Source organism: Sminthopsis crassicaudata, chromosome 1 (genome assembly GCF_048593235.1).
Source record: "Sminthopsis crassicaudata isolate SCR6 chromosome 1, ASM4859323v1, whole genome shotgun sequence".
Classification (NCBI taxonomy): Eukaryota; Metazoa; Chordata; class Mammalia; order Dasyuromorphia; family Dasyuridae; genus Sminthopsis; species Sminthopsis crassicaudata.
Genome location: NC_133617.1, coordinates 486529147 through 486554829, shown reverse-complemented (window position 1 = coordinate 486554829; position 25683 = coordinate 486529147). Strand labels below are relative to the sequence as shown.

Sequence of the window (25683 nt, the reverse complement as noted above, 5' to 3'; positions counted from 1 at the left end):
TGACCTTATTTAAACTACACTTGGTTCCACAGAATTGATTTCAGCCCCCAAAAAATCATGATTAAAGTAAAAATGCCTAAATAATTGTTCTTAAGTCATCTGTAACCTCAGCAGAGAAAGTATGTTCTTGGGAATGTTTCTGAGAAGACTTGTTCTTGAGAACTGAATTTCAGGAAAATTTAAAGTTGGGTTTAAATGCCAAAGTTGAGTCCAGGACCTAATAATAGTATCTAATGTGTGCCTAAGTTGCTTTTATATTCTCAGGGAGAGAGTGAAGAGCCCATCTTTAAATCCACCAGTACTTTGGACATAACTATTTTGGACCTTCTGCTCATTTATATCATAATATATAAGAATTAACGTGGCAGAGGGTCAGGAAAATCTGGGTTCAAGCCCTATGTCAAATACATATTATCTCTGCCAATCATTTAATGTCTTATAGTTCTCTGGAAATGTCCTACAATCTATCTACATAAGTAGATAGACTTTCCATGCTGGGAAATCCTCATGTCAGTGAAGAAATCACAGTTTCTGAACAAGAATAACAACAATAAAAATAAACTTTCATATTAAAGCATTTTTCTTTAAAGTTAGGTTTTATTTGGAATTGGAATATATATACTATATCAATCTTTTACCTCTGAGAGACATACATTATCTCTGCCTGCCTCCCCCTTCCCCTCAGATGGAAAACTTTTCCTTATTTCTGAGAAGTCCCAATTTCCTAGATTCCTTATATGGCTGTATAGGAAGTCAGACCTTTCCTGTTCTCAAATGGGGGGGATGATACTCAAGTTTTAATCATAGGATCACAGAATCTTAGAACTAGAACAAGGTTCTTAATCTGGGGTCCAGTTAGTTGTTGTTTTTTGTTTGTTTTTCAAAAGCTTTCGGTTAACTGATTTCAATAGAATTGGTTTCCTTTTTAATCCTATGTATTATTCTATATATTTAAAAACATTATTCTATGGAAACGTGTTGAAAAAGAATTGCTCATGTTTAACCTATATTGGATTATGTGTTATCTCGGGAAGGAGAAGGGAGGGAGGAAGAAAAATTTGGAACACAAGGTTTTGCAGGGGTGAATGTTTGTATGTATTTGGAAAAATAAAATACTATTTAAAAATTTAAAAATAAATAAAAAATTAGAACATTGTCCTAAGAAGGGGTCCAGACTTCATCATGACATTGAAAAAAAAGCTTGAGAACTCCTGCCTTAGAAGTAATCTAATTCTAGTCCAATTTTACAGAAGAAGAAACTGAGACCCTTCCCACTATGAGCTCTCTTGTGCATTAGTGGGAGCTTGAGCTTGGTATATGCTTCTCCCCTCACCTTATTGTATAGTTTCCACCAGCCCCAGAACCGAAGCTGCAGGAACTTGCGTACGTTTCGCTGGATGACTTTCAGGCCGATTCTGTAATGAAACCCAAGGGATTGCATGAGTTGGGGATGGGGAGGGTAGTATCAGGACCTGGGGGAAGGAGAATGGGTGGTAAGTGGTAGGCATTGTTCAGACATGAAGATACATTCTAGAGATGCATCATCTCTCCTTGTTCTGTCTCGGAACTGTGAGCAATGAATCTGGCGAGACAGCAAGGGAATCAGGATAGCAATCAGAAAAATGCAGTCATCAGCAAGATAAGGGGACAGACGATGAAATGCAAAGTCCATTCCTAGACAGCTGTTGGAAGTTTGGGTAGGGTGGGGCACTGACTCTAGAGAGCTCATTTATTTCTTCACTTACTGATCTTCAGAAAATAAGAAAGTTAGGATAATGAGAATAATAGTTGTGTCATGGTAACCAAAAAAAATATTATTGTTAAAACCTGAATCATGACGGCAGGTCAGGGAAGGAAGAATAATGCCATGATTATGAAGGCATACATTGAAAGGAGCTGAGTATCAGGTATATTGAAGGAAAGATAAAGAAAGTCTGCTATACAGAGGTGACCCTAGACAATATTAGAATGTTAGCAGCCCCCTGACATTTGTAATAATCCTCTGTATGCATCCTGAAGTGTCCAGTGCCAGCCCAGATGTTGGACTCTGGCTTCTTAGGGATCTCTTTGGGAGCATCCAATTGGGCTACCAGCATCCCAGATCCCAGGGTTTTTTCCCCTCAATATTCTTCCCTTTTCTCCCCTCTATGGCCATCAAATCTTATTTGCCCTAGTAATCTCTCTATTGGGTGTTATAGGATAGTAACTGATAAATATAACCTGTGCAGCACTGTAAGGTTTGCAAAGAACTTTACACACACATACACGTTCGATTCATATAATATTTGATTTTCACTTGATGCATATAATATTTAACCCTCACAACACCTTTGTGAGATAGATTCTGTTATTAATGTGGAAAGTGAGGAGAGAGATTAGGGGAATTATTCTAGATCACTCAGCTAGTAAGTGTGTACAGTAGACTTTGAATTCAGTTCTTCCTGACTCTAAAGCCAGTGCGCTACTTCATCACCTAGTAAAGATGCCTCCTGGATGTCTCAATAAACAAAGACAAACTCCCCAATTAATAAATGATCAAGAATATGAACAGGCAGGTTTTTTTTGATGAAGAAGTCAAAACTATATTATAGTCATGAAAAAATGCTCTAAATCATTACTGATGAGACAAATGCAAATTAAAACAACTTTTAGATATTATCTTTCACCCATCAGATTAGTTACAATGATAGATGTGCTTCCACTGGGGAATGGCTAAACAAATTATGGTATATTATTTGATGAAATATTACTGGGCTGTAAGAATGATGAGCAAGTTGATTTTTAGAAAAACATGGGAAGATTTGGACTTATGAAGGAAAATACTTTTTATCTCCAGAGGAAAAAAGTCATAATATATGTATGTGTGTTTATATATGTGTGTGTATGTGGTTTAATTGTTGCTTTCTCTAGGGAAGGGTAGAAAGAGAAGAAGGAAAAAAGTGCACACATATTTAATCTATATCAGATTGCTTGCTGATTTGGGGAGAGGAGAGGTAAAGGAGGCAGGGAGAAAAACTTGGAGCACAAAGTTTTACAAAAATGAATGTTGAAAACTGTCTTTATATAAATTTGGAAAAATAAGATGCTATTTAAAAAAGAAAAAAGTGAGTAACAAAGAACAAAAGAAAAACTTAGAAGGAAGCACAGCAAAGCTGGGTATCTTTGAAAATAATGCATAGTATTTATTATTAGCTTTAAAAAATTAAACAACTTAAAATGGAAATCCATGGTTTTATATTTAATTCTCTATGTTCTGGTAGATTCATAGAAATGTTCTTTTTTCTCAGTTTATATTTAAGTTTAAATTAATATTTTTTAATTCTTAAAAAAAGGGCAAGTGAAATCAACTCCCAAGTAAGGAACTGCCTCTCTCCAGTAATTTAAATAAATGCCTTAACCCTCTTAGAAAGAATGTGTCTACAAAAGATCAGTGAGAACTAAATCTAATGGTGGAAATTTCAGATACAAGACAAATCAGGAGAGAGAACTCTTTCAAAACCCACTTCAGATCCTATTTCTTCTGCTCTGGCACTTAGCTTTTCTCTCACCTTCCAAACTTTCCTTCATTATCTCTTCCTCACTTTTTCTCCTCCAGACCCCTTTCCCCAAGCTAAGATTAACGTATCATCTTTTAATTCTTTGGTGAGAAAATGGCTCACAAGAACAAGTAAGATTGTCAGTGTCTACCATGTCTAGAGTGGAGCAGTGTATAGAATATGAGACCTAAAATTAGGATAGTCCTGAGTTCAAATCTTGCCTCAGACATTTTCTTATTTAATCATAATTTTTAATCACTCTCAGGCTATTTCCCCATCTGTAAAATGGGGATAATCATAGCACCTTCCTCATGGGATTGTGGTGAGGAACAAATAAGAAAACATAGGCACAGGGCTGTGCAAACCATTGAGCAACCTCTAAATGTTGGTCATTGTTATTATTACTCCTGTGTTGCTGAGCTATCCCAAAAGGACTGTTGCTTAGGACTGGGGAAGAGGTTGAAGTATAATCTAGAGTATCTTCTAACTTTAAGTGAAGTTAATACAACTGAAAAGATTGCAGAGGGGGTGGGGAGAGACGATACCTTCTTTCCAGCATTTTTTTGAATTCAATTCTCATCAGGAAGCCTCGGAGTCGGCACTGAAGCATCGTCATGATTTTGGCCAAGCGTTCATCTCGCATATCTTCCAGTTTGGCCAGGATTCCAGCCCGGAAGAATACCTAGGAAAGCAAGACAACAGTCTAGAAGCCTTGGTTTTCAAAAAAAAAAAAAAAGCCCCCAAAAAGCTTGGAGGCAGCCACTTCAGAGAGTTTTCAATGTTAAGAAAGCAGGAAATCAAAATTCTTTTAAATAGCTAGCATGTGTCAGACATTGTGCTAAATTCTGGGAATACAAAGGAAGGTAAAAGTTCCTGCTTTCTAGGAGCTCAGGTTAATGGGGGAGATAGCATACAAACAATTATGAACAAACAAGCTCTATGTAGACTAAATTGGAAATAATCAAGTATTAAGGGAAAACTAAAGGAAAGAATTAAAGGTGTTCTGTAGGAGAAGGGATTGAAGTTGGGACTTAAGGGAAACCAAGGGAAGCCAGAAGGTAAAGATGAGAAGAAGAGCACTCCAGAAATGAGGAGAAAACTAGTAAAAATGCCCAAAATAGAGAGATGGAGAATATATTGAGAAATATCTCATTCTTTTCATTCCTCTCCTCTCCTCCTTTCTCCTTTCTCCTCTCCTCTCTTCTCCTCTCCTATCCTTTTCTTTTTCTTCCTTTTGCCCCCTTCTATTCATTTTCCTTCCCTTCCCTTCTTTTCAACACAACATGTATGAGAGAAAACAAAGCAAAATAAATATCTATATATCTGAAAGGAAAAAAAAAAAGGTGGATAATGTGTCCAGTCCTTAAGTAGGTAAGGACTCCTTTTGGATACCCACCCAATATTGCTGCCCAAAACCTTTATCAGGATTCACACTTGGAAAATGAGACTGGCAGCCTGGGTGACTAATATACCTGGGGAGTAATTGAGCTGGCTAAGTGTCCCCCTTTTTAAGAAACCTAACTCTAAACCATGGATTGTGTTCCCAGCAGTCCCTTTCATCTCTGTGAGCTGGAGACAGGGCCCTTAAGCTCCACAGAGAGACAGCCTCCAGGCTCTCTCTTGATCCCTTAGGGACTCCTCCATCCCTGATGGATTCTGAAGATGTTAAAAACCTAAACTGGCTACAATTTGTCCTGACCCAAGCTTAATGAGAGTATGGGTAAAATATGGGGCTGCTAATGATTCCTGGAGCATCTACTTCTCAGGGTTGCTGCAGGGTACCATTGGGATGTTGAGTTGTAAAGCATTTGACAAATCTTAATTTGGAATACTGTCAGGCATTAGGGAACATGTTGGTTAGCTTTGCAGGACTGCTTTTTCTCCTTCTTTTTCCTTTTCAATCTTTGTTATAAGAGATAGCTCACTGAATAGGTAAAGAAAAGGGAGCAGGGATTGGATCAGTGATTTCACTGGTTTAAGGAACTTATAGGTAAGGAAACTTCTTCTACCAATGCAAGTAAGTTCCTACTGTGCAATTTATATTCTTCAACTGGCAGGAGTTCTCACCCTGGAATCTATGTACTTGCTTTTTAAAATTTGTTTTTGATTAATTAGTCATTATTTTAATTATGTCTGATTTCATGACCCCATGTTGGATTTCCTTGGTAGATACTGTAGTGGTTTGCTATTTCCTTCTCCAGCTCATTTTTTTTTTTTTTTGCAGATAAGGAAACTGAGGCAAACCGGTTAAAGTGACTTGTCCAGAGTATTTAATAATTCCAAGTTTTCCTTTGGTATTATATCTGTGATTCTTAGGAACTGGAAGATTAATACTCAGTAGGCTCCCAGCTTCTGTTGCTAATTTTTCACTTGAACTCAGGATCACCATATGCCAGATACTTTGATTAGTAGAAATTGGGTGTAATATATTTGTATCAAATGAGAGCAGTTTTATTAGTACATTAAATGTGATATTGGCTTCACTTCTGGGAATAAACATATATATATATATATATATATATATATATATATATATATATATGTATATATTTATACACACACACATATATATCTATATATATATGAAAATATATACACCTTAAATACATACACACATATATACATGTATAACCAATACATTTATACATATATATATATATACAATATTGTATACATAAATATACACATGTATATATATATATATGCATATATATACACACTTATACCTACACACACATATGCATACACATCTATATGGGGGCTAACAGAACCCCTTGTCCGAATGGCCATCTGTGGGGGATAATGTCCAGGGAATCCACACAGGTTGGACTAGATGCCTTCTGAGATCTTTTTCAACTCTGAGATTCCATCAACAGCTGACCCATGCACAAGCTCAACCCATTCTTTCAACCACTCTGACGATTGGTATAGCTCATGAAGACAAGGGAAGATGAGCAGCTCCATCCCACATGGGTTTTTGAGGGAATGCTCATACCATCCACTCTATCAGCCTAGAGAAGAAGCCTGACAAGGCTTGGCTGGACCGGGATTTGGCACCCAAACCAAGAACAACCCCAATGACTCATGAGTCAGGGTCAGGTGGTGACCTTTCCTCTGAGTCAAGAATGAATCAGGGATGTTGGCAGGGTGCTCGGGGGCTTGGGGTTGTGGGTGGTTTGGAATGATGGGCTTGATGACCCCAAGGGCCCCTCTCCCACACAAGTTAATGCAACTGCCCCAGGCCAAATTCTGTTCCCTTAATGAGGCATTCTTATTATATTATGGAAGAGCTTTTTCTTATAAGGCAACACTGGGCACTGCCTTCCACCCCTCTGTTTCATTTTTAGGATTTTGGACCCTTTCAACTGCCTTGCAGCTGAACTCTCCATCTATGTATCATCTTCTCCAATTATAGTATAGGCTTCTGGAGAGTAGGACGGACTAACTTTCTGTTTATATCCCTAGCACTTAACCTAATGCTTGGCACAAAATAAGTGCTTAATAAGATTTTTTTTCATTCATTCATTCATTCTCAGATTTTTTGGAATGATACTAAGATAGTGATGGTTAAGGTTTAAAGACAGCACTAGAAGGAATCTCTGAAGTCTAGTTTCCTTACCCTTGGGGGCAGGGGAGCTCTCCTGACCTTCACTGCCCAACCAGATTCCAAGTAACTCTTAACAAGGCTGAGATCTGAGGGCCCTGGTTGTAGATATGAAGGCCATTCGTGAATCTTTGTATGGATGTGCTTGTCCGGGTAGTCTCTGACTATGTACATGTAATAGTGTTTCACATTTTGCTGATAAGGAAACTGAGGTCCCAGAGGCCCAAGACACATAGCACTAGTTGTCAGGGGTAGGATTCGAATGCAGGTCCTCTAGACTCCAAACTCAATACACTTTCCATTATAATGTTACTGCCCATTGACTTTAGAAAACAATAGCGCATGCAGAAAAATCTACCTTGGTGTGTCCAATTTTATATTCATTCACATCTATGTCAATAGAGCCAAGCAAAAGTTCTGAGGCCTTCTTATTGTCCACGAATCCCTGAGGGATCACATTGGGGTTCAAGACTTGGTATCTAAATAGAGGAAGGTAATAGAGTGAGAGGTGTGCTTTATTCAAACAGGAGCTCAAGACAGAGATTTTCCATATTCAAAAAGCTTGCTCATCTAAACCACTATTGAGTAGAGAAATGCAAATTAAAACAACTCTGAGGTATCACCTCACACCTGCCAGATTGACTAAAAGACAGGGAAAGATAATGATAAATGATGGAGAGGATGTGGGAAAACTGAGACACTGATACATTATGGAGTTGTGAAATGATCCAACCATTCTGGAGAGCTTTGCCTCAACAGTGCCATTATTGGGTCTATACCCCCAGGAAATCTTAAAGGAGGGAAAGGACCCACGTGTGCAAAAACGTTTCTAGCAGCCCTATTTGTGGTAGCAAAGAATAGGAAAATGAGTACGTGTCCATCAATTGGGGAATGGCTGAACAAGTTGTGGTATGTGAAGGTAATGGGAGCACCTCTTCTTTCTGAGAGGGCAGGGAAGAGGGAGAAAAGAACATAAAATAAAATATTTCCAACCTATGTATCAACCTAGAAGGTCTTGGTGGAGGTGATTGCTGTTGGGAATCAGAAAGGTGACGCTTACCTCTGTTTGAATTCAGGGTATTGCAATCTGTTTGGGAAACCCTTCCTGCAAATACGGATACCTTCCAGGACACCATTACAAGCCAGCTGGTGCATGATCAAGTGAGCATCCACCACCCCTGACAAAACAAAGTCAAAGGTGCGAGACAGTGAGTCCTCCCCAGCAGATGGGGCAGATGGACACCTCCCACCCAAGGAAACACCGCTTGGGAGTCGGCACAGGGCGCCCATTCATGATGATGTGTGACACCTTTAGGAGATGGAAAGGAGTCCAACTGGATTCCAAGTCACTCTCAACCAAAGATACAAAGGCAGATTGTGAACGTCTGACTGTGTGTATGTGCTTGTCTGTGTGGTCTCTGACTAAGGAGGTGTCTCACAGCATTACAAAGCCAGAGACAGAATTAATTTTAGATTATTCATTGTCTGGCATCCTCCGTTCCTCTTCCACTTGCCCACTAATTGAAAGGGGACTATATTGAGTAAACCACTGGTTTGGGAAACAAGCTGGTCAGTACAGGCACTTCTCAGATTCTGAGAACTCCCTACCCCCCAACCTCAGGCACTTACCAGACTGTTTGAACTCATTAGGGACAATGCATCGGACAAAATGGGGGGCAGTGCTGTGCAATGTGGTCATCAGTTTGTTCAGCTGTTCCTGGGGGTGGGGAAGAAATGAAGTCAGTGAGGAAATGATAGTAGCTCTCATTTATTGATGAAAAGAAATGTTTTTTGCTATTTATAAAGTGCTTTACTAATGGATAACATTTCTTGTTTTCTCAATGGATGTTTAAGGAACAAGAAATAAAAATTGAACATTTAAAAACAATAAAGTACTTTTTTTCTTCAATGATCCTATGAAGTCATATGAAGTCCAATGAGGATCATAGAATTAAAACTGGGAAGAGCTTCGGGGGCCATTTTGTCCATCCCTCATTTTCCCGAGAAAGAATTAAGCTGCAGAAAGTTTTCATGATTGGCCCAGAATCTCACAGGATTTGAACTTGAGTTCTTTGTCTTTATGATTAGAATCTCTGTTTTTATGTGGAGAAAAGTGCTCAGGGTCACACAACTACTAAATAAATGTTGGAGCTCCAAGTTCTGCTGTCTTTCCATTGTACCTTCCTAACACGTAGACAGGAAGAGCATTGGACATATTTCAACAGAATCCAACACTTGGCGAAGGAAAGGTTCTGAAATTTCTGCTCTTCCTGACCCTAAACTTGGCCCAACCAATTACAGAGGAGCAGTTAGATAAGAAATGGATAGAGCTCTAGGGCTACAGTTAGGAAGACTCATGTTCCTCTATTCAAAACCAGCCTCTGACATTTACTAGCGTGTACGGGCAAATCACCTTCCATTTGCCTCAGTTTCCTCATCTATAAACTAATTATAATAATACCCACTTCTCAGGATTGTTGGAAGGATCAAATGAGTTCATATTTATAAAAAAAGGACATAGTAATCTGAGCTGAATAATAATAACTATCATTTGTAGTGTTTAAAGGTTTGCAAAGCAGTTTACCTCCATTATTTCATTTGATTCCCACAATGACCTGGGGGGATAGATGCTGTTAATATCCCCATTTTACAGGGGAGGAAACTGAGGTCAAGTGAGTTACCCAGAGTCATTCAGGAAGGATTTGAACTCAGATCTTCCAGACTGGATGGGGTCAGTGCACTAGCCACTCATTCATTCATTGCCTCAGTAGATGGTTGTTATCCTTTGTGGTCAAAGAAAACTTAAAATCACATCACTTTGCTGGATCAAAGTTTAGTGTGTCTGACGGTGACTGATCAGACCAATCCGAGCTGAGAAGACTCTATCACAGGCTGGGCACGAAGAGTCCACATGAATAGTTGGAGTACAAATTTGTGATCTCACTTTTCTTTTAAACTACTGCAATTCTGCTTTGCTCCTAGACCACAAGGCCTTCCTTAATGTGAGCACACCATGCTATGGCAATCCTACCACGTTCTCGCTGTCTCACAATTGGTTCCAAAATCAAGAAAGTGGAGAAATTTTGAATGCTGTGAATATTTATCTCAAACTATGCCCAAAGGGCTATCAAACTGTGCATACCCCCTGATCCAAGAGTGTCTCTACTGGGTCTGTTTCCCAAAGAGATCATAAAAAAGGGGAAAGGACCCACACGTGCAAAAATGTTTGTGGCAGCCCTTTTTGTATTGGCAAGGAGCTGGAAAGTGAGTGAATATCCATCAGTTGGAGAATGGCTGAATAACTTATGAAATATAAATGTAATGGTATATTATTATTCTATAAGAAATGGCAGTCAGGCTGATTCTAGAAAAGCCTGAAAAAACTTGCATGAACTGATGATAAGTAAAGTGAGCAGAATCGAGCAACAGCAAAATTATTTGATGATTAACTGGGATGAACTTGGCTTTTTTCAACATTTTTCATTGTATGGGCCAATCACGAAAATTTTCTAGGACTCAATTCCTCCTCTGGAAAATGAAAGGGTTGGACAAAATGGCCTCAAAGACCCTTCTAGTTCTAAATTTATGATTCTCATTGGACTATCTACTTCACAGAGTCACTACAAGTCATTTTAGAAATAGCAAAGTATAGCTTATATCGATAAAAGTCTCTAGGTCTCCAAAAGTCATTCTCAGAAAGAAAAATTCAACTGCAATTACAGTTCATATGGCTCTAGGGTGATTTTGCTTTAGCCTTTCTTTTTTTTTTTAATTCAGTGCCTGAATTATTGTTCTTATTTTTGCCTTTAAATTTTTTTGTTATCTTTTGTTTTTACCTCACCTTCATACTGCAATGTATCCTTCTACTTTCCCCCACCCTAAAAAGCTATCCTGTATGACAAAAAAGGAAGAAAAAAGTTCAATAAAACTAACCAACACATCCATAAAGTCTGACACTATGTGTACCGTGTACCATACCCACAATCACTGACTTCTGCAAAAGGGACTATATTCTCTCTTGGTCATTATGATTATACATTGTTAAATTTTATTTTTATTGACATTTTTGTCTTTACTTATATTGTTGTCAATATTGTATTTTTTTATTTTCTAGTTCTGTTAATTTCATTTTATATCAGCTTATATAAGTCTTCTGATCCTTCTTCTTCTTCTTCTTCTTTTTTTTTTTTTAATTTTCTGAGGCTGGGGTTGAGTGACTTGCCCAGGGTCACACAGCTAGGACGTGTTAAAGTGTCTGAAATCACACTTGAACTCGGGTCCTCCAATTCAAGGCTGGTGCTCTATCCACTGCGCCACCTAGCTGCCCCCCGGATGCTTCTTGATATTCTTTATATTCATCATTTCTTAAAGCACAATATTTTATTGTATTCAGATTCCACAATTCATTTAACTATTGCACATTTAATGTTTTATTTTGTTGTTTTCAATCGTTTCTGACTTAAAAAAAAACACCTTTAGTAAGTTCCTACTCTGTATAAATCACATTTTGGAGGGACTATGGGAAAAATCATTTTAATTTACTGTTGGAATTGATCCAATAAGTCTGCAAAACAATTTGGAATTCGGCTAACAGTGACTAAAATATTCATATACTTTGATCTAGTGGGCTTAGTACCTATATTATCACAAGGAAGTCAAAGAAAGAAAGCAAAGATTGTAACACACTTCTTGTGGTTATTTAAAAAAAAACCTTATCAATCGGTGAGTGAATAAAAAAATTTGGAAATGATAACATAAGAAGACTTAAAGAAACGGAGGCAGAATAAGGTAAGAAGAACCAGAAAACAACACATAGAAGGACTTTTCTTGTTGTGTTCAGTGGCTTTAACTCTTCATGACCCCATTTGAGGTTTTCTTGGCAAAGATAATAGAATGGCTTGTCATTTCTTTTTTCAGCTCATTTTACACAAGAGGAAACTGAGGCAAACAGCATTAAGTAACTTGTCACATAGCTAGAAAGTGTTTGAGTCTGGATTTTAGCTCATAAATGAGTCTAACTGACTCCAGGGCCAGCACTTTTATCTACTGTGCCACTCAACCGCCTATACAGAATAATATAAATGGAACAAATAATAACATAGAACTTAATAATGCATAATTATAATGACCAGGCTTGACCCTGGAAAAGAAAGGAGAAAATTCATTTCCCTTTTTTCACATAGAGACAGGGAAGTAAGGCAAGAGGAGAGATTTTTCATGTGTTGGAAGATTGCATGTGTTGTCACACGTGGTTGATGTATCGGATGGGTTAACCAAATGGCTTTCTTTCCTCTTTGTTAATATTCATTACAAGGGATGACTTTCAAGGTGAGAAAGGAGGGAAGAATACATTTCAAAGTGAATATGATATAAAAACAAAAGTCTGATGAAATTAATATTTAAAAATAGAATTACCAGGGTTTAGAACTGAAATGGAAGACTGTGCACTTAAGCGTACAAAGAGCCAGCCTTATAATTAGGAAATTTTAGAAGCAGGTAATGCCCCTGAAACACACTGACTGTGTGACTTTGGAAAAGTAATATACCTTTCTAGATCCCCTAGGCAACTCTCAGTCGTGATCTACATGGTAGAAGTTCCTTATAGCAATGGATGCACAAGTTTGAACCAAAAAAGTTGATGTTAAGAATCATCCTTTTGCCCTAGTGAGATTGAGTCTCTTAACCCAAGGCCACATAGAGACAGCATAAATCCAAGTTCTCTGATTCTAAATTCAATGTTCATTGCACTTAATACACCCCCTCTGATTGACTGAATAACAGAGTAATCAAGTGAGATAATTTACTCTTCTGACACCTCCCTCTCTGTGCCAAAACAGCAACTTCAGACAGCGGAAGCTGGTTGGGGACACTCAGAAATATAAACATTGGGAAATTTGGGTTCAAGCAGGGAGCTTGGAGGGTCTTACCCTGTAGAAGTTGGAGACAGTCATGAAGGATGACCCTCTTTTTTGCTTCTTACTTCCAGCTGAAAAAGAGAAATTAAAATTCTATAAATCACTATACTCAGCACAAGCATATAACCACTTCTACATGAGTTCAAATATGACCTCAGATACGAACTATGTGACCCTAGACAAGTTACTTAAACTCTGCCTCAGTTTCCTCATCTGTAAAATGAGCCGGAGAAGGAAATGGCAACCACTCCAGTATCTTTGCCCAGAAAACCCCAAAGGGGATCATAAAGAGTCAGACATGATTGAAAAGACTGAACAAAAACATTGATTATAAATCATTTTGGCGCTTGAAAAATCTTGAAGAAACCCATAAATATCTGTCAGAAACTGGATGGAAAGAAGCTTGAAGGTAGGGAATTGTCTCAAATAAAGGGAGGAGTGAATTATTTTGGAGGAAAAGAAAAAAGAATAAGTCTATTTTCATACTGAATGTTGGTTATAATTAAGTTTTTTTCTTTAAAAATTTTAAATTTTATTTTCAGTTCTGTATTTTCTTCTTTCCTTTAGAGAAAGCAAGAAATAATAAACCCCATTACAAATGTGAAGTCATGCAAAATAAATTTCAGCATTGATTTGTTAGGGGGAAAGAGTACACAAAAAAGAAAGAAAGAAAGAAAAGAACATTATGCTTCAGCTTGTACTCTGACTCCATCAGTTCTCTCTTTTTCACCATTAATTCTTTGGAGTTTGGGTAGATATTTTTGTTGATCAGAATTACTAAGTCTTTCATAGTTGATTATTGTTAATTGCTGTTACTATATATAATGTTTCTTAGTTCTGCTTACTTCACTTTACAGCAGTTCATATCAGTCTTCCCTGTTTTTTCTGATACCATACCCACATAATTTCTTATAGTACAATAATAGCTGATATATAAAAACACATAGACATACATACATACATATATATATATATACTAGGTCTATGATTTCAATGGTGGAGAGAACTTCCCATGAGGCAACTTTCTCGATCTCCTACTAGAACATTAATTTCTTGAGGGCAGACAACATGATTTAGCTCTTCTTGTATCCTCAGCAATTAGCACAATGTCTAGCAAGTAGTAAAAAGTTAATCAGAACTTGCTGATAGATTGACTGGTTGACTGACATCCCTACAATTCAACATCTATTGTGCAATATTTAGTCTTAGAATTGCCTGAGATGTTGAGAGATTAAGTGACTTGTCCCTGATCATACAGCTAATATATGTCCAAGATAAGACTTTACTCTTCTTGAGTCTGAGGCCATATACTCTCAAGTATTTGTGAAACATGCATTGTTTTATGTTTGTTATTTAAAAGGAAAAAAAATGCCTAACATTGCCATTTTCTCATAAGTCCCTGTTCCTTTAGGAAACTTTTCTTTTTTCCCACTTAATAATATTTTTTTCCCAATTGTATGGAAAGATATCTTTACATATTTTGTATGATTTTGAGTTTCAAGTTTTTATTCTCCCTCTCTCCTTTACTTTCCCCTTCTCCAAGCAATCTGATATAGGTTATACATGCACAATCATTTAAAATATATTTCTATATTAGTCATGATGTAAAAGATAAAACAAAAGGGAAAAACTGTAAGAAAACAAACAAGGATGAAACTAATATTCTTTGATTTGCATTTAATCTCCATAGTTCTCTCTCTGGATATGGATGGTATTTTCCATCTCAAGTCTATTGGAATTGTCTTGGATTATCGTATTGTTGAGAAGAGCAGTCATTCATAGTTGATCATTGCTCAGTGTTGCTCTCACTGTGTGCAGTGTTCTCCTGGTTCTGCTCCCTTCGCTCAGCATCAATTCATGTAAGTCTTTAGGAAACTTTCTCTATTCTCTACTAGACCATGACTTCCTTAAGGGCAGAGACCACGTTTTTGCCTTTTTTCATATCCTTTGTGCACAGCACCAGAGCCCTGCAGGGTTTGATTCAGGAAACACTGCATCAAGAGTTCTGAACAAACAGTCCTGGTTTTTAAAAGCCTCATTCCTGCACTCAGGCTGTGATGATGACAGCCTTCCCAGAAGCAGGCACGACAAGGAACCATCAAATGACACTGGCACTTGGCCCTAAGCAGGCAAGAGAAATGGCTTGTCTCATCCTTCACTTCCAGAGTGGATAATTTGTATTATCAAATGTATGTGCATAATTCCTTTGTGATTTTTTTTGGAGTTCTCCTTTTAAGTGGCAAGATGTTCTATTAACCTGTGAAGTACTCAGGCAGCCAGGATTGTAAAGGCAGCAATGCATTTAGGGGAAAAAACCTCACAGCTGTGTTGGACTTAGAAGCCAAGGCAACCAGTTTCCATTGGGAGGGGATTCCATTTCCTAGCCCTCAATGAATTTCTCACTTGCTGAATGACATTCTAACCCTAAAATCAACACTTAGACTTTACTAGCTGCATATGAAAGGAAAGAGGTGACTGTCACTTGATCTGTATTCCAGAGACAACTCTGTTGTGGTAGCAGAGTACACAGGACTTGGATTTGAATACCAACTGTCACTTTCTAGTTGTGTGGGCAAGTTCAGCTCTCTACCTTTCTTCCTTCAGCTGTGAAATGGGGATTACAATTGTTTATTCTACCAGTTCCAGAGAGAATCACATTAGCCAATAAAGTATATAAATCTTCTTATCACTATAGTCCCCAACAGAAATGTAAATCCTAAATAAGAGAAAATTATCCAGAGAAATAATACAGGATTTTGTTTAAAGTATTAAAGGTATACTACAAAGCCATTACCTTTTTGATACAATTCCACCCCTAAGTAAAGATGGAAAGGAAGGGAATCTAGACTCTTAGACTCATTTATCTTAGCAGCAACTAAATCTCTCTCTCCTGAGATCATCCTTCAAAGCCCATTCAAATACTACCTCATCTATAAATGAACTCCCTGGGGATTCCATCTCTTCTTTAAATTTCTATTGCAACACTTTGGCTTAGTACTACATAATTTGCATTTAAAATCTTCTAATTTCTGGGCTAGAAGGAACCCAAAAGGTCTAACCCACACCCAAACAAGAAATTCCCCTTCTCTTCAACAAAATAGTCATCTAGCCTTTGCACAAATACTTCTAGTAAACTCACTCCTCATATGGAAGCCCGTCTTAGTCTCATACCAGATATTTATGTCCTGTTCCATGTTTCATATGTATGGGGTCTCTTTTCAACAACTAAAAGTTTTTTAAGGTTAGAAATTGTGTTGCATTTTTTTTCTTTTCTTTGTGTCATGGTACTAAAACAATTAGCTGAGGTAGTGGATACAGCACTAGACAAAGTAAAGAAGATCTGAGTTCAAATTCTACTTAAGATAATTATTAGCTGTGTAACCCTCGGCATATAACTTATCTTATCTCTGACAGTTTCCTCATCTGTAAAATGGGGAGAATAGCACCTGCCATATAGACTTGTGAGGATCAACTGAGATCCCATATTTAAGGCTCTTTGCAAAAGCTATTATTATTATTAGCAATGCTATTATTATTATTAGTTCTAGAGAGAAATTTGTTGAAATAAATTGAGTCTCTGAAGATTTTAATCTCTGAGGGGAAAAGTGAAACACACTTCCCTAGTTACTAGTACCTTCTTTCTTAGACTAACTTTGTATTGGGGTGGGGCAGAGAGGGAAGGAGAGATATACATATACATCCAGAGACAGAGACAAAGAGACAGAGAGACTGGGGAAGGGAGGGGAAAGGGAGGAAGAGGGAGAGAGGAAGGGATGGAGGTGGAGGGAAAGGGAGTGAGAGGGAGGAAGAGGGAGGAAGGGAGGGAAGAAGAGACAGAGAGAGACAGAGAGATTACATGTGCGGCTGTTTGCATGTTGTTTCTCCCATTATAATGGGAACTTCTTGAATTAGGAATCCTATTTCCTTCCTTTCCTTAGCACAGTGTCTGACACCTAGTAAGTACCTAAGCAACGTTCATTGACTGACTTGTAAAGAAAAGGGAAACTCATTTTCACTCTCAAACTCCCACCAGCAGGAGAGACAATGCAATGGTTTTCATTAGCCATACCTGCAGCTTCCTCTTCTTTGAAGAGGAGACTGAGCAGCCCCAGGCTGGATTTCTGGAACAAGCCCACCACAGTTTCATTCAAGGGGTCCTTGTTCTTCTCCAGCCAGCCTGTGATGTTGTACCCTACCTGGAGAGAACCAAGATATGGCAAGGTCAAACCCCTTTCTCCTCTCTCTACTAATGGGGATGGAGGTCAGTCCCGCCCACTCAATCAAGGTGAAATTGCAGAGATGGAGATGGGGAGAGGGGAGAAAGCTGAATCATCCATATCGACTGCCTACATTGATCCAGTTAACTAAATTGGCCAAGGTAGATATAGCCTGAGAAGGAAAATGTTCTGGATCCTTCAGCCTGAGCTCAGCTCAAGAAAAGAGAAAAGGAGCAAAACAAAATAAAAACAAAACAACTTCAAAACTTTTTGTTCTTTCATTTCAAGAAAAAAAAGAGAAACCTGGTTCCCTCTTTGCATTGGGGTCTGAATTGAGGGGCTCAGTTCTTGGAAGAGTAGTTGATCTGCTAAGGTTTTGGATATTCAATAACTATAAATAAAGTGTTATTTTAATTCCAAGAGAGGAGAAGCACTGCAATTCCTGCCCTCCTCCTGTTGTTTGCTCAGGGTAGCCAGGCAATGCACTCATTGGCAGAGCAGCGCTTGAGAACATCACCAAATCCTGCGCTTACTGCTCCTGCTCTTCAGCCTTTAAGTACAGCCCCTTGACACTATTGTCAGAAGCTTCTCTTTCCCTGCTCTTTCATTCCCGGAGGTCTCCGAGAACCTGGCAAGTAACAGGCGGCTGGCTTTCCAGCAACCTTTAAGTCACCGCAGAGTGGCGGGGGATATATTTTTTCTTTAAGCTCGCTGAACAAAGACTCCATCCTCCTGTTAATTATACTTAGAGACTGTGTGTGCCAGCAGTGAATGGGGAGCCAGAATCCTGGCAGCAAAGATCCGCCCCCACTCTTGTCTCTCTTCCCCTCTCCAACCTCCCCACTGCATTTTCTATTTGAGCTGTCCTGGGTATGTAGATAAGTCATCTTGATTTGCTGGTCACAATCTGCTGGAGCACCTCCCACCCCCTTTCCAATTTGGGACTTACTAATGGATTCATGACTTCTCTGCCAATGTATGCATTTCTGGCCCACTCGCCTAGTCTGAGATGTCAGACTGAAAGCTAACAGGGCTCCACACCAGGGAGGGGAAGAATGGCAGGTTCAACAGGAGGGCCAGAGAGGGTTTTTAACATTTAGTCCTTTGCTTCGATGCTTTGGAATTTTCCTGCAGGAGGAGGGAGTGGGCAGGGTGAGCGAGCAGGAGGCTCGCCTCCCTTTGCTTGGCAGGTCACACTTTTCTCAAGTGTCGGTATGCTCTACCACTAAATCTAGAAGCCTCGTAGTGGTGTGTTCGCCCCTTCCTCACCACCTCCTCCATCCGTGGCGGGTACTACTTGGAAGTGCATTCCAGTGTGAAGCTGCAATATGCCGGGGTGTTTGGTTGAGTCTGGAATAACTCATCTGGAAGCAGTTCCTTGTTCTGGAATTCAACAAAGCAGATGGCTGCTGATGGGCAGCTGTGCCAGGACTCACCGTGCCAGCGTAATGGACCAGCTCAAAGTGGGCCTCGGGGCCTTTGCCTTTGCCTCCCTTTGGCTTGAGGAAGTTATTGGACTTTCCCAAGTGATTGTCATACAGAGCTGCCTTGAAAGTGGCGTCTGTGGCTTTAGGGAAGACACACTGCTCTTCCAGGATGGAGAAGATTCCCATGGGCTAGGGGAGGTAAAGGAAGCAACAGAATTAAATAAGAAGTAATGGCAGTTAAATAAACCCTGATTAATGCAAAGGACCCACGATGACCCATATTACCCAATTTATGGATGCAGGTTGCAAAATGAGGAATATCTTTTTGGAAATGGTCAAAGTGGAAATTTGATTTTTTAAAAATTTGTTACAAGTATTATATATTCCAGAGAGAAAACCATGGAGACTGAATATGGATCAAAGCATAGTATTGTCACTTGTTTGTTATTGTTTATTTACTTTTTTCTGAAGTGTCGGTATGCTCTACCACTAAATCTAGAAGCCTCATAGTGGTGTATTCACCCCTTCCTCCATCAGTGGAGGATAGTTTCTTTTTTCCTTTCCCTTTTGATCTGATTTTTCTTGTGCAGCATGACAAATATGAATATGCTTAGAAGAATTGCACATGTTCAACCTATATTGGATTGCTTGCTGAATTGGGGAGGGGAGGGAAGGAGAGAGGGAGAAAATTTTTGAACACAAAGTTTTGTAAAGGTGAATGTTAAAAACTATCTTTGCATGTTTTTGGAAAAACAAAATGCTATCAAAAATCTGAAAAAAAATGTTTATATACTTGGAAAGGAGGGGAGGGAAGAGGAGGAGAGAAAATAAATGCTTTTTAGTTGAAAAAAATTTAAAAACCAAAGAGATAGGTGCTGAGATCCAGAAGGAGCCTTGGGGTTGAATTAATGATTATGGGCAGCTTTGTCCAAACATTGTCCAACAAAGTGCTAAACACTTAAATCAGTTCTTGAAGGAACTAATCAGTTCTGCCTCAAGCTCTGAGAAGCTGGTTTGGCTCTTCTTACCCACAATCTAGAATAGATCTTGGAACAAGATCAGCCTTCAGTGAAATTGTGAAATAGGGAAAGTTTGTCTGTTACCTCTTGCTTCTCCTTCCTATACCCTTCCCCATTCTTCTCCCAACCCCACCCTCACTCTAGCCCCAGGCACAGTGTTTTCACTTAGTTCTAGGGCTCTCTTATCACAGACCGAAAAGTCATGTGCTAAACTCATTCTTGCCAAGGTATTAAGTTAAAGATTGAAAGTATTATTCTAAACCTACCTAGCCTCTTATCGTCCCCTTTTCTGGGCAGGACAAGACCATTTTTGTCAGTAACTCTGGTTTGCAGTTTAGAAGTCATCCTCAGTTCTACACTCTCACTCATCTCCATCCAATCAACTTCCATGTCATCAATTCTTCATCCATTTTCTCTTATTCAGCCCCTTCTTTCCATCTCCATAGAGGTTACTCTAGTTCAAACCTCTCCTTGGACTATTTTTATCGCCTTCTGCTCAGTCTCCCGCTTCTAGGCTTTCTCCTTTCTTCAACCCATTTTTCATAGAGACTCCAAAAAGGTTTTTCCTAAAGCTGACTCTGGCATTCTCTTGCTCTTATAGTTGCAGAGATGTTTTGAGAGGTGGGATGGGGAAATGAGGTTGGGAATTTGTGTTTCTCAAGTGAAATCATGTAGGATCACAGTTAACAGACCACTAAGTTATAAAGTATATATAGCTAATTAATAAAATCACAGATAATCAGTATTAGAAGGCATCCCAGACTTTCTCATTTTACAGATAAGGAAACTGAGAGTCCCAGAAAGATTTATATGTCATAAGAACTTAGATTTATAGTTGAAAGAGATCAAAGAGATCATCTAGTCCAACCCTTTCATTTTACAGATAAGGAAACTAAGGTCTAGAGAGCATGTGACTAAGTGAACCTAGACAAACCACAAGCCTTCTAAGTTTTAGTTTCCTTATCTGTAAAATGAGAGAGTTGGGCTAGATCATCCCTTCCAGCTCTAAATCTTTATGCTGAATGAAAATAGATTTTTAGGACCTTCTAACTTTGATGATCTATGATTCTCTGATTTGCTAATGAAACGGTCTGGAGTAAATCATATAACTTGTAAAATATGTATATATTTGGAGATGGAAGGCATCTTAGAAATCACCTAGGTCAATATCTCATTTTATAGATGATAAACCTGAGAGACAGAGAATGTAACTGAGTTGCCTCCAGTCACCCAGGTAGGAAGGAGCCAAGGTAGGATTTGCAACAAGATTCCCTAACTTTGGTTCTTTTCATTATACAACACTGTAGTGAAGAGCAAATAAGATAGCACATGTGGAATGTAAAGCATTATGTAAATGTAAGGTATACAACACCAGAACTTTACCTGAAAGAGACCAAAAAAAAGAAAGAAAAGACTCATATGTGCAAATGTGTGTGTGTGTGTGTGTGTGTATAGCAACTCTTTTTGTGGTGTCAAAGAACTGAAAACCAAGGGAGATGGTAAAGTACCAGGGAAAAGGTTGGAAAAGGAATGGGGAGCAGAATGGAAAGTAGAAAGGAAGGGATGATGAGATGAGGTCTTAGCTTTCTAACTTTCTTAAATGTGTAGCCTAGTGATGAGTTCAGGCTCCTTTTCTCTAACCTCTTCTCTTAAAAGAATATTACCTTTTCCAGAAGGTCAATGCAGGCCTGTAGGTCTAGACCAAAGTCAATGAAGACCCATTCGATGCCCTCCCTTTTGTACTCTTCCTGCTCCAACACAAACATGTGATGGTTGAAAAACTGCTGAAGCTTTTCATTGGTGAAGTTGATGCAGAGCTGCTCAAAGCTATTAAACTGTAAAGAGATAATTGAAAGAAGGAAGATGTGAAAAGTAGATTCTCCTACAGAATAGGGGCATAGTAACATGTGTAGGGGCTTCCATACTGCCTGGGATGTGAAGTTGTTTAAAAGCATCCTTGAAATCATAGAGAACTAATGTGTAGGAGCAGATAGAGATACGGCTTCTACTTTAACAAGTCCTCCTTCCAACACACACAGACTAGAGGGTCCAGAACAAATTACTTAATTTTTCTCTAATATCAATGATAGCCAATATTTATAGGTCACTTTAAAATACTTTATAAATATTATCCCATTTGATCCTCACAGCAGTCATCATTATTTCACTTTACAAATGAAGAAATTTAAGCAGATATAAGAGTCTTGTCCAGTGTTAGAGAGCTAGTAAGCGTCTGAGACGGAATTGTGGCTCTGATTTCCCTGGCTCCAAAGACTGAGCTCTAGCCATTTCAGCTCCTAGCTGCCTTTGGTCAGCCCTCTGAGACTGTAAGTTGGAAAGGAGATACTAATCTACATGGATAGAGGGAATTTCCTTACTAGAACTTCCTTGTACCAATGAAATAACAGTTCTAATCCTCAAAAATCATACAAATTAGTACAACTTCTTAAGGCTAAAAATAATTAGACTGGAGTCTAAGGAAACAACTTCAGCTATTACTATTACTAACACCACCATCACTACTCCTACCATCAATGAGGATGGTGATGATAGTAATTAGCATTTATTAAGTGCCTACTGTGTGCCGAGCCCTGTATACATTTGAACTTCACAGCAACTCTGTGAGAAAGTATTATTATTATTATTATGTTACAGTTGGGGAAACTAAGGCAGACAGTGGTTAAATAACTTGTCCAGGTTAACACAGTTGGATCTGAATTCAGGTCTTCCTGACTCTAGATGGAGGGTTCTACCTACTCTGGCAATGCTATTAAGCTGAAGGCAGGAAGGCATCCTCATTTTGGGGAGTGGGAGGAGGATCCTGACCTGTGATTTTATTTGTGTCAGAGAACTCCTAATATGGAAGCTCCTTCTGCCAATCAAAAATTGCTTTATAAATCTTCGAGAACTGTCTAGTGATTTGCCTGTGGTCACACCATCAATATGGGTCAGAGTCAGGATTTGACTCTGACTTCAAGGCTATCTCTCTACCCGCCTCTCTGGCATCCTAATTAAAGGAGAAAATAGATCTATGAAAATAGACCTATATGACACCCCAGATAGAGTGCTGGGTCTAGAGTCGGGAAGATCTGAGTTCGAATCCAATTTCAGACACTTAGTAGCTATGTGGCTCTGAGCAAGTCACTTGCCTCAGTTTCCTCAGCTGTAAAATGGGAATAACAATAGCGCCTCCCTCCCAAAGTTGTGTGAGGATCAAGTGAGATAAGAATTGTAAAGCATTTGCCAAAGTGCCTGTCATATAGTAAAGTTGTGCAAATGCTAGTTATTATTTTATTTTATTATTATTTTATCAATTATTACAATGACTCTGCAGTAGTAGGGTCATGATGAGAAGAGATGGGAGGCTACAGTTTTGCTACTTTCCATTCATTCCCTCTGCAGAGCAGAAGAGAAGTCTGAGCCAACTTGTACTGCTGCTCTAATGGGTGATTCTAAGAGAATCATGAGGCAAGATCAATAGCAACATGGCGCAGCCCCAGGCGCCAAGGTCAAAGGCAGGAGAAACAAAGAGAAAGAGGTCCTGCCTCTGCGGGAGGAGGATTCAGAAGGGCACCTCAAAGATCTCGAAGCCGGCGATGTCCAGCACCCCAATGAAGAACTGCCTCTGCATCTTGGTGTCCAGTGTCTTGTTAATCCTGACCACGAGCCACTTGAACATCTTGTCATAGATGGCTTTGCCCAGGGCACCGATGGAGTTGTTGCACTGGTCCATGTTCTGACCCTTCTGTACAAACTCGTTGCCCACTTTGACTCGAGGCCTGGTGATGCCCTTCTGCAGCTCACCAGAGTTGAGACCCATGAGGTGGGAGACTTTGTCAGCCACTGTGGAAGGTGAAAAAGAAAAGGATCTCTGGGCGATTCCCCGTGGCTCCTCCATGTCACGCAGGCAGTACAACATAATGTGGTGGTGTTATCTTTTTAAAAAATAATAGCCTTTTATTTTTAAAACATATGCAAAGGTAGTTTTCAACATTCACCCTTGCAAAACTTTGTATTCCAAATTTTTCTCCCTCCCTTCCTTCCACCCCTCTCCTAGACAGCAAGTAATCCACTATAGGTTAAACATGTGCAGTTCTTCCATCCATAGTTCCACATGAAAAATCACATCAAAAAGGGGAAAAATGAGAAAAAAGCAAGCAAACAACAACAAAAAAAGATGAAAATACTATGTTGTGATCCATATTCAATCTCCACAGTCTGGGTGCAGATGGCTCTCTCCATCACAAGACCATTAGAACTGGCCTGAATCATTTTACTGTTGAAAAGAGCCATGTATGGTGGTACTATCTCAAGCAGCTATGTGAACCAATGCATGAGGTGGAATCAGGCAATCCTGAGCTCAAGTCTAGACTCAGAAACTTGGTAATTGTGTGACATCGAAATCATTGCTTGCTTCTGGGACTAATAATAGCACCTATCTTCCAGGGTTGTTGTGAAGATAACATTACATTTGTGAAGTTGTTTTGCAAATTTTAAAGCATCATGTGAATGTTATTATCATCTCACTACAATTCAATCAAATATGTACATTATTAAACAACTTCTTTGTGCTGCACCAGGTGCTAGAGATACAAAGAAAAAAAAAAAGAAATGATTCCTGCCCTCAGGTAGTTTACAATATAAGCTACAATATGTAAATAGATACATATTTAAGAAAAACTACCTAAGGATGCAATATGTAAATAGTTACACACACATATATAAGATAAATAAAATAAAATAATAGTATCTATTTATTTATGATTAGGTGAAAGAGGCCCTTCTCTGCCTCCTCTTACCTATCCTTAATCACTGATTGGATTTTGTCTCAGTCAAACTGAGACCTTTAAAATTTTTAACTTAAAAAGGTCAAGGTCTCTCACTTTACTCAGGGCCATCTCCAGTTGTCCTGATCTGTATCTGGCCACTAGACCCAGATGGCTCTGGAAGGGAAAGTGAGGCAGGCGACCTTGTACAGCTCTCCCTCACTCAAACCCAATTTACTTTCAGGTCATGGCTTCACCTCTCAGATGTCATGGTCCTCTTTGAGAATGAAAGACAAACAACAACAATTATATATATAATATATACATACCACATATGTGTGCAAAGGTATGTATCTATGTGTGCATATATGCACATATGTATGTATAAGTGGGTATGTATATATATACCTACATCAATATAGATTATATCTAAATCTATACATATATGTACTTATATATTGATATACCCATATACATAGATGACATCTATACATATATGTACACATATTGAAAGGGAATAACCCAGGACTAACAAGTGAGGGAATCAGAAAAGGTTTCCTATAAAAATGGCACAGGAGTTTATCTTTGAAGGAAATCAGGGATTCTAAGAGGCAGAAGCGAGGAAGAAATGCTTTCCAAGTATGAAGGAAGACTATACAAAAGCATGAAGGAGGGATATAGATCATGAATTTGAGAAACAGCAGGTAGGTTAGTTTGGCTAGAACAGAATGTACTTGGTGGATACAAATGTCAAAGAAGGCTAGACAGGAACTGTGGAACCAGACTGGGATGGACTTTAAATAGTAAGATGAAGAGTTTTTCCTTCATTCTTAAAAGCAATAGGAAGTCACAGAAATTTCTTAAGTAGAGAGAGTAATGTGCAAAGCACATGGGGGAGGGCGGGGGGGGGGGCAGTGGATAGAGCACCAGCCTTGAATTCAGGAGGACCCGAGTTCAAATCCTGACTCAGACACTTAACACTTCCTAGCTGTGTGACCCTGGGCAAGTCACTTAACCCCAGCCTGGGGGGGGGGGGGTGGAAAGTAAATGGTAGGGCACAAATTCTAATAAGTAAAAATACTGATATGGTTAACTATCTGTGCTGTAGAGTAAGGAAACTTCATGTAGAAGAAAACAGGCAGATGTGCATGATTTGATAAAGCTACACAGTAAGTCAAGGATACTGTGAGAAAAAATAT

The 25683-nt window shown here is 38.9% G+C and overlaps 1 protein-coding gene across 1 annotated transcript in view; it reads right to left on the bottom strand.

Annotated features, from left to right (window-relative positions):
• MYH16 (myosin heavy chain 16) overlaps positions 1 to 25683 on the bottom strand; it is a 156762-nt gene that overhangs the window by 36024 nt on the left and 95055 nt on the right. Inside the window, exons 12-21 of the mRNA XM_074281247.1 lie at positions 23293 to 23561; positions 21383 to 21553; positions 18709 to 18888; positions 17125 to 17251; positions 13068 to 13126; positions 8770 to 8857; positions 8201 to 8318; positions 7499 to 7619; positions 4082 to 4218; positions 1334 to 1415 (exon numbers count right to left, since the gene is read on the bottom strand). Of these exons, the coding sequence (XP_074137348.1) occupies positions 1334 to 1415; positions 4082 to 4218; positions 7499 to 7619; positions 8201 to 8318; positions 8770 to 8857; positions 13068 to 13126; positions 17125 to 17251; positions 18709 to 18888; positions 21383 to 21553; positions 23293 to 23561 (1352 nt within the window). The remainder of the gene's footprint in view (positions 1 to 1333; positions 1416 to 4081; positions 4219 to 7498; positions 7620 to 8200; positions 8319 to 8769; positions 8858 to 13067; positions 13127 to 17124; positions 17252 to 18708; positions 18889 to 21382; positions 21554 to 23292; positions 23562 to 25683) is intronic.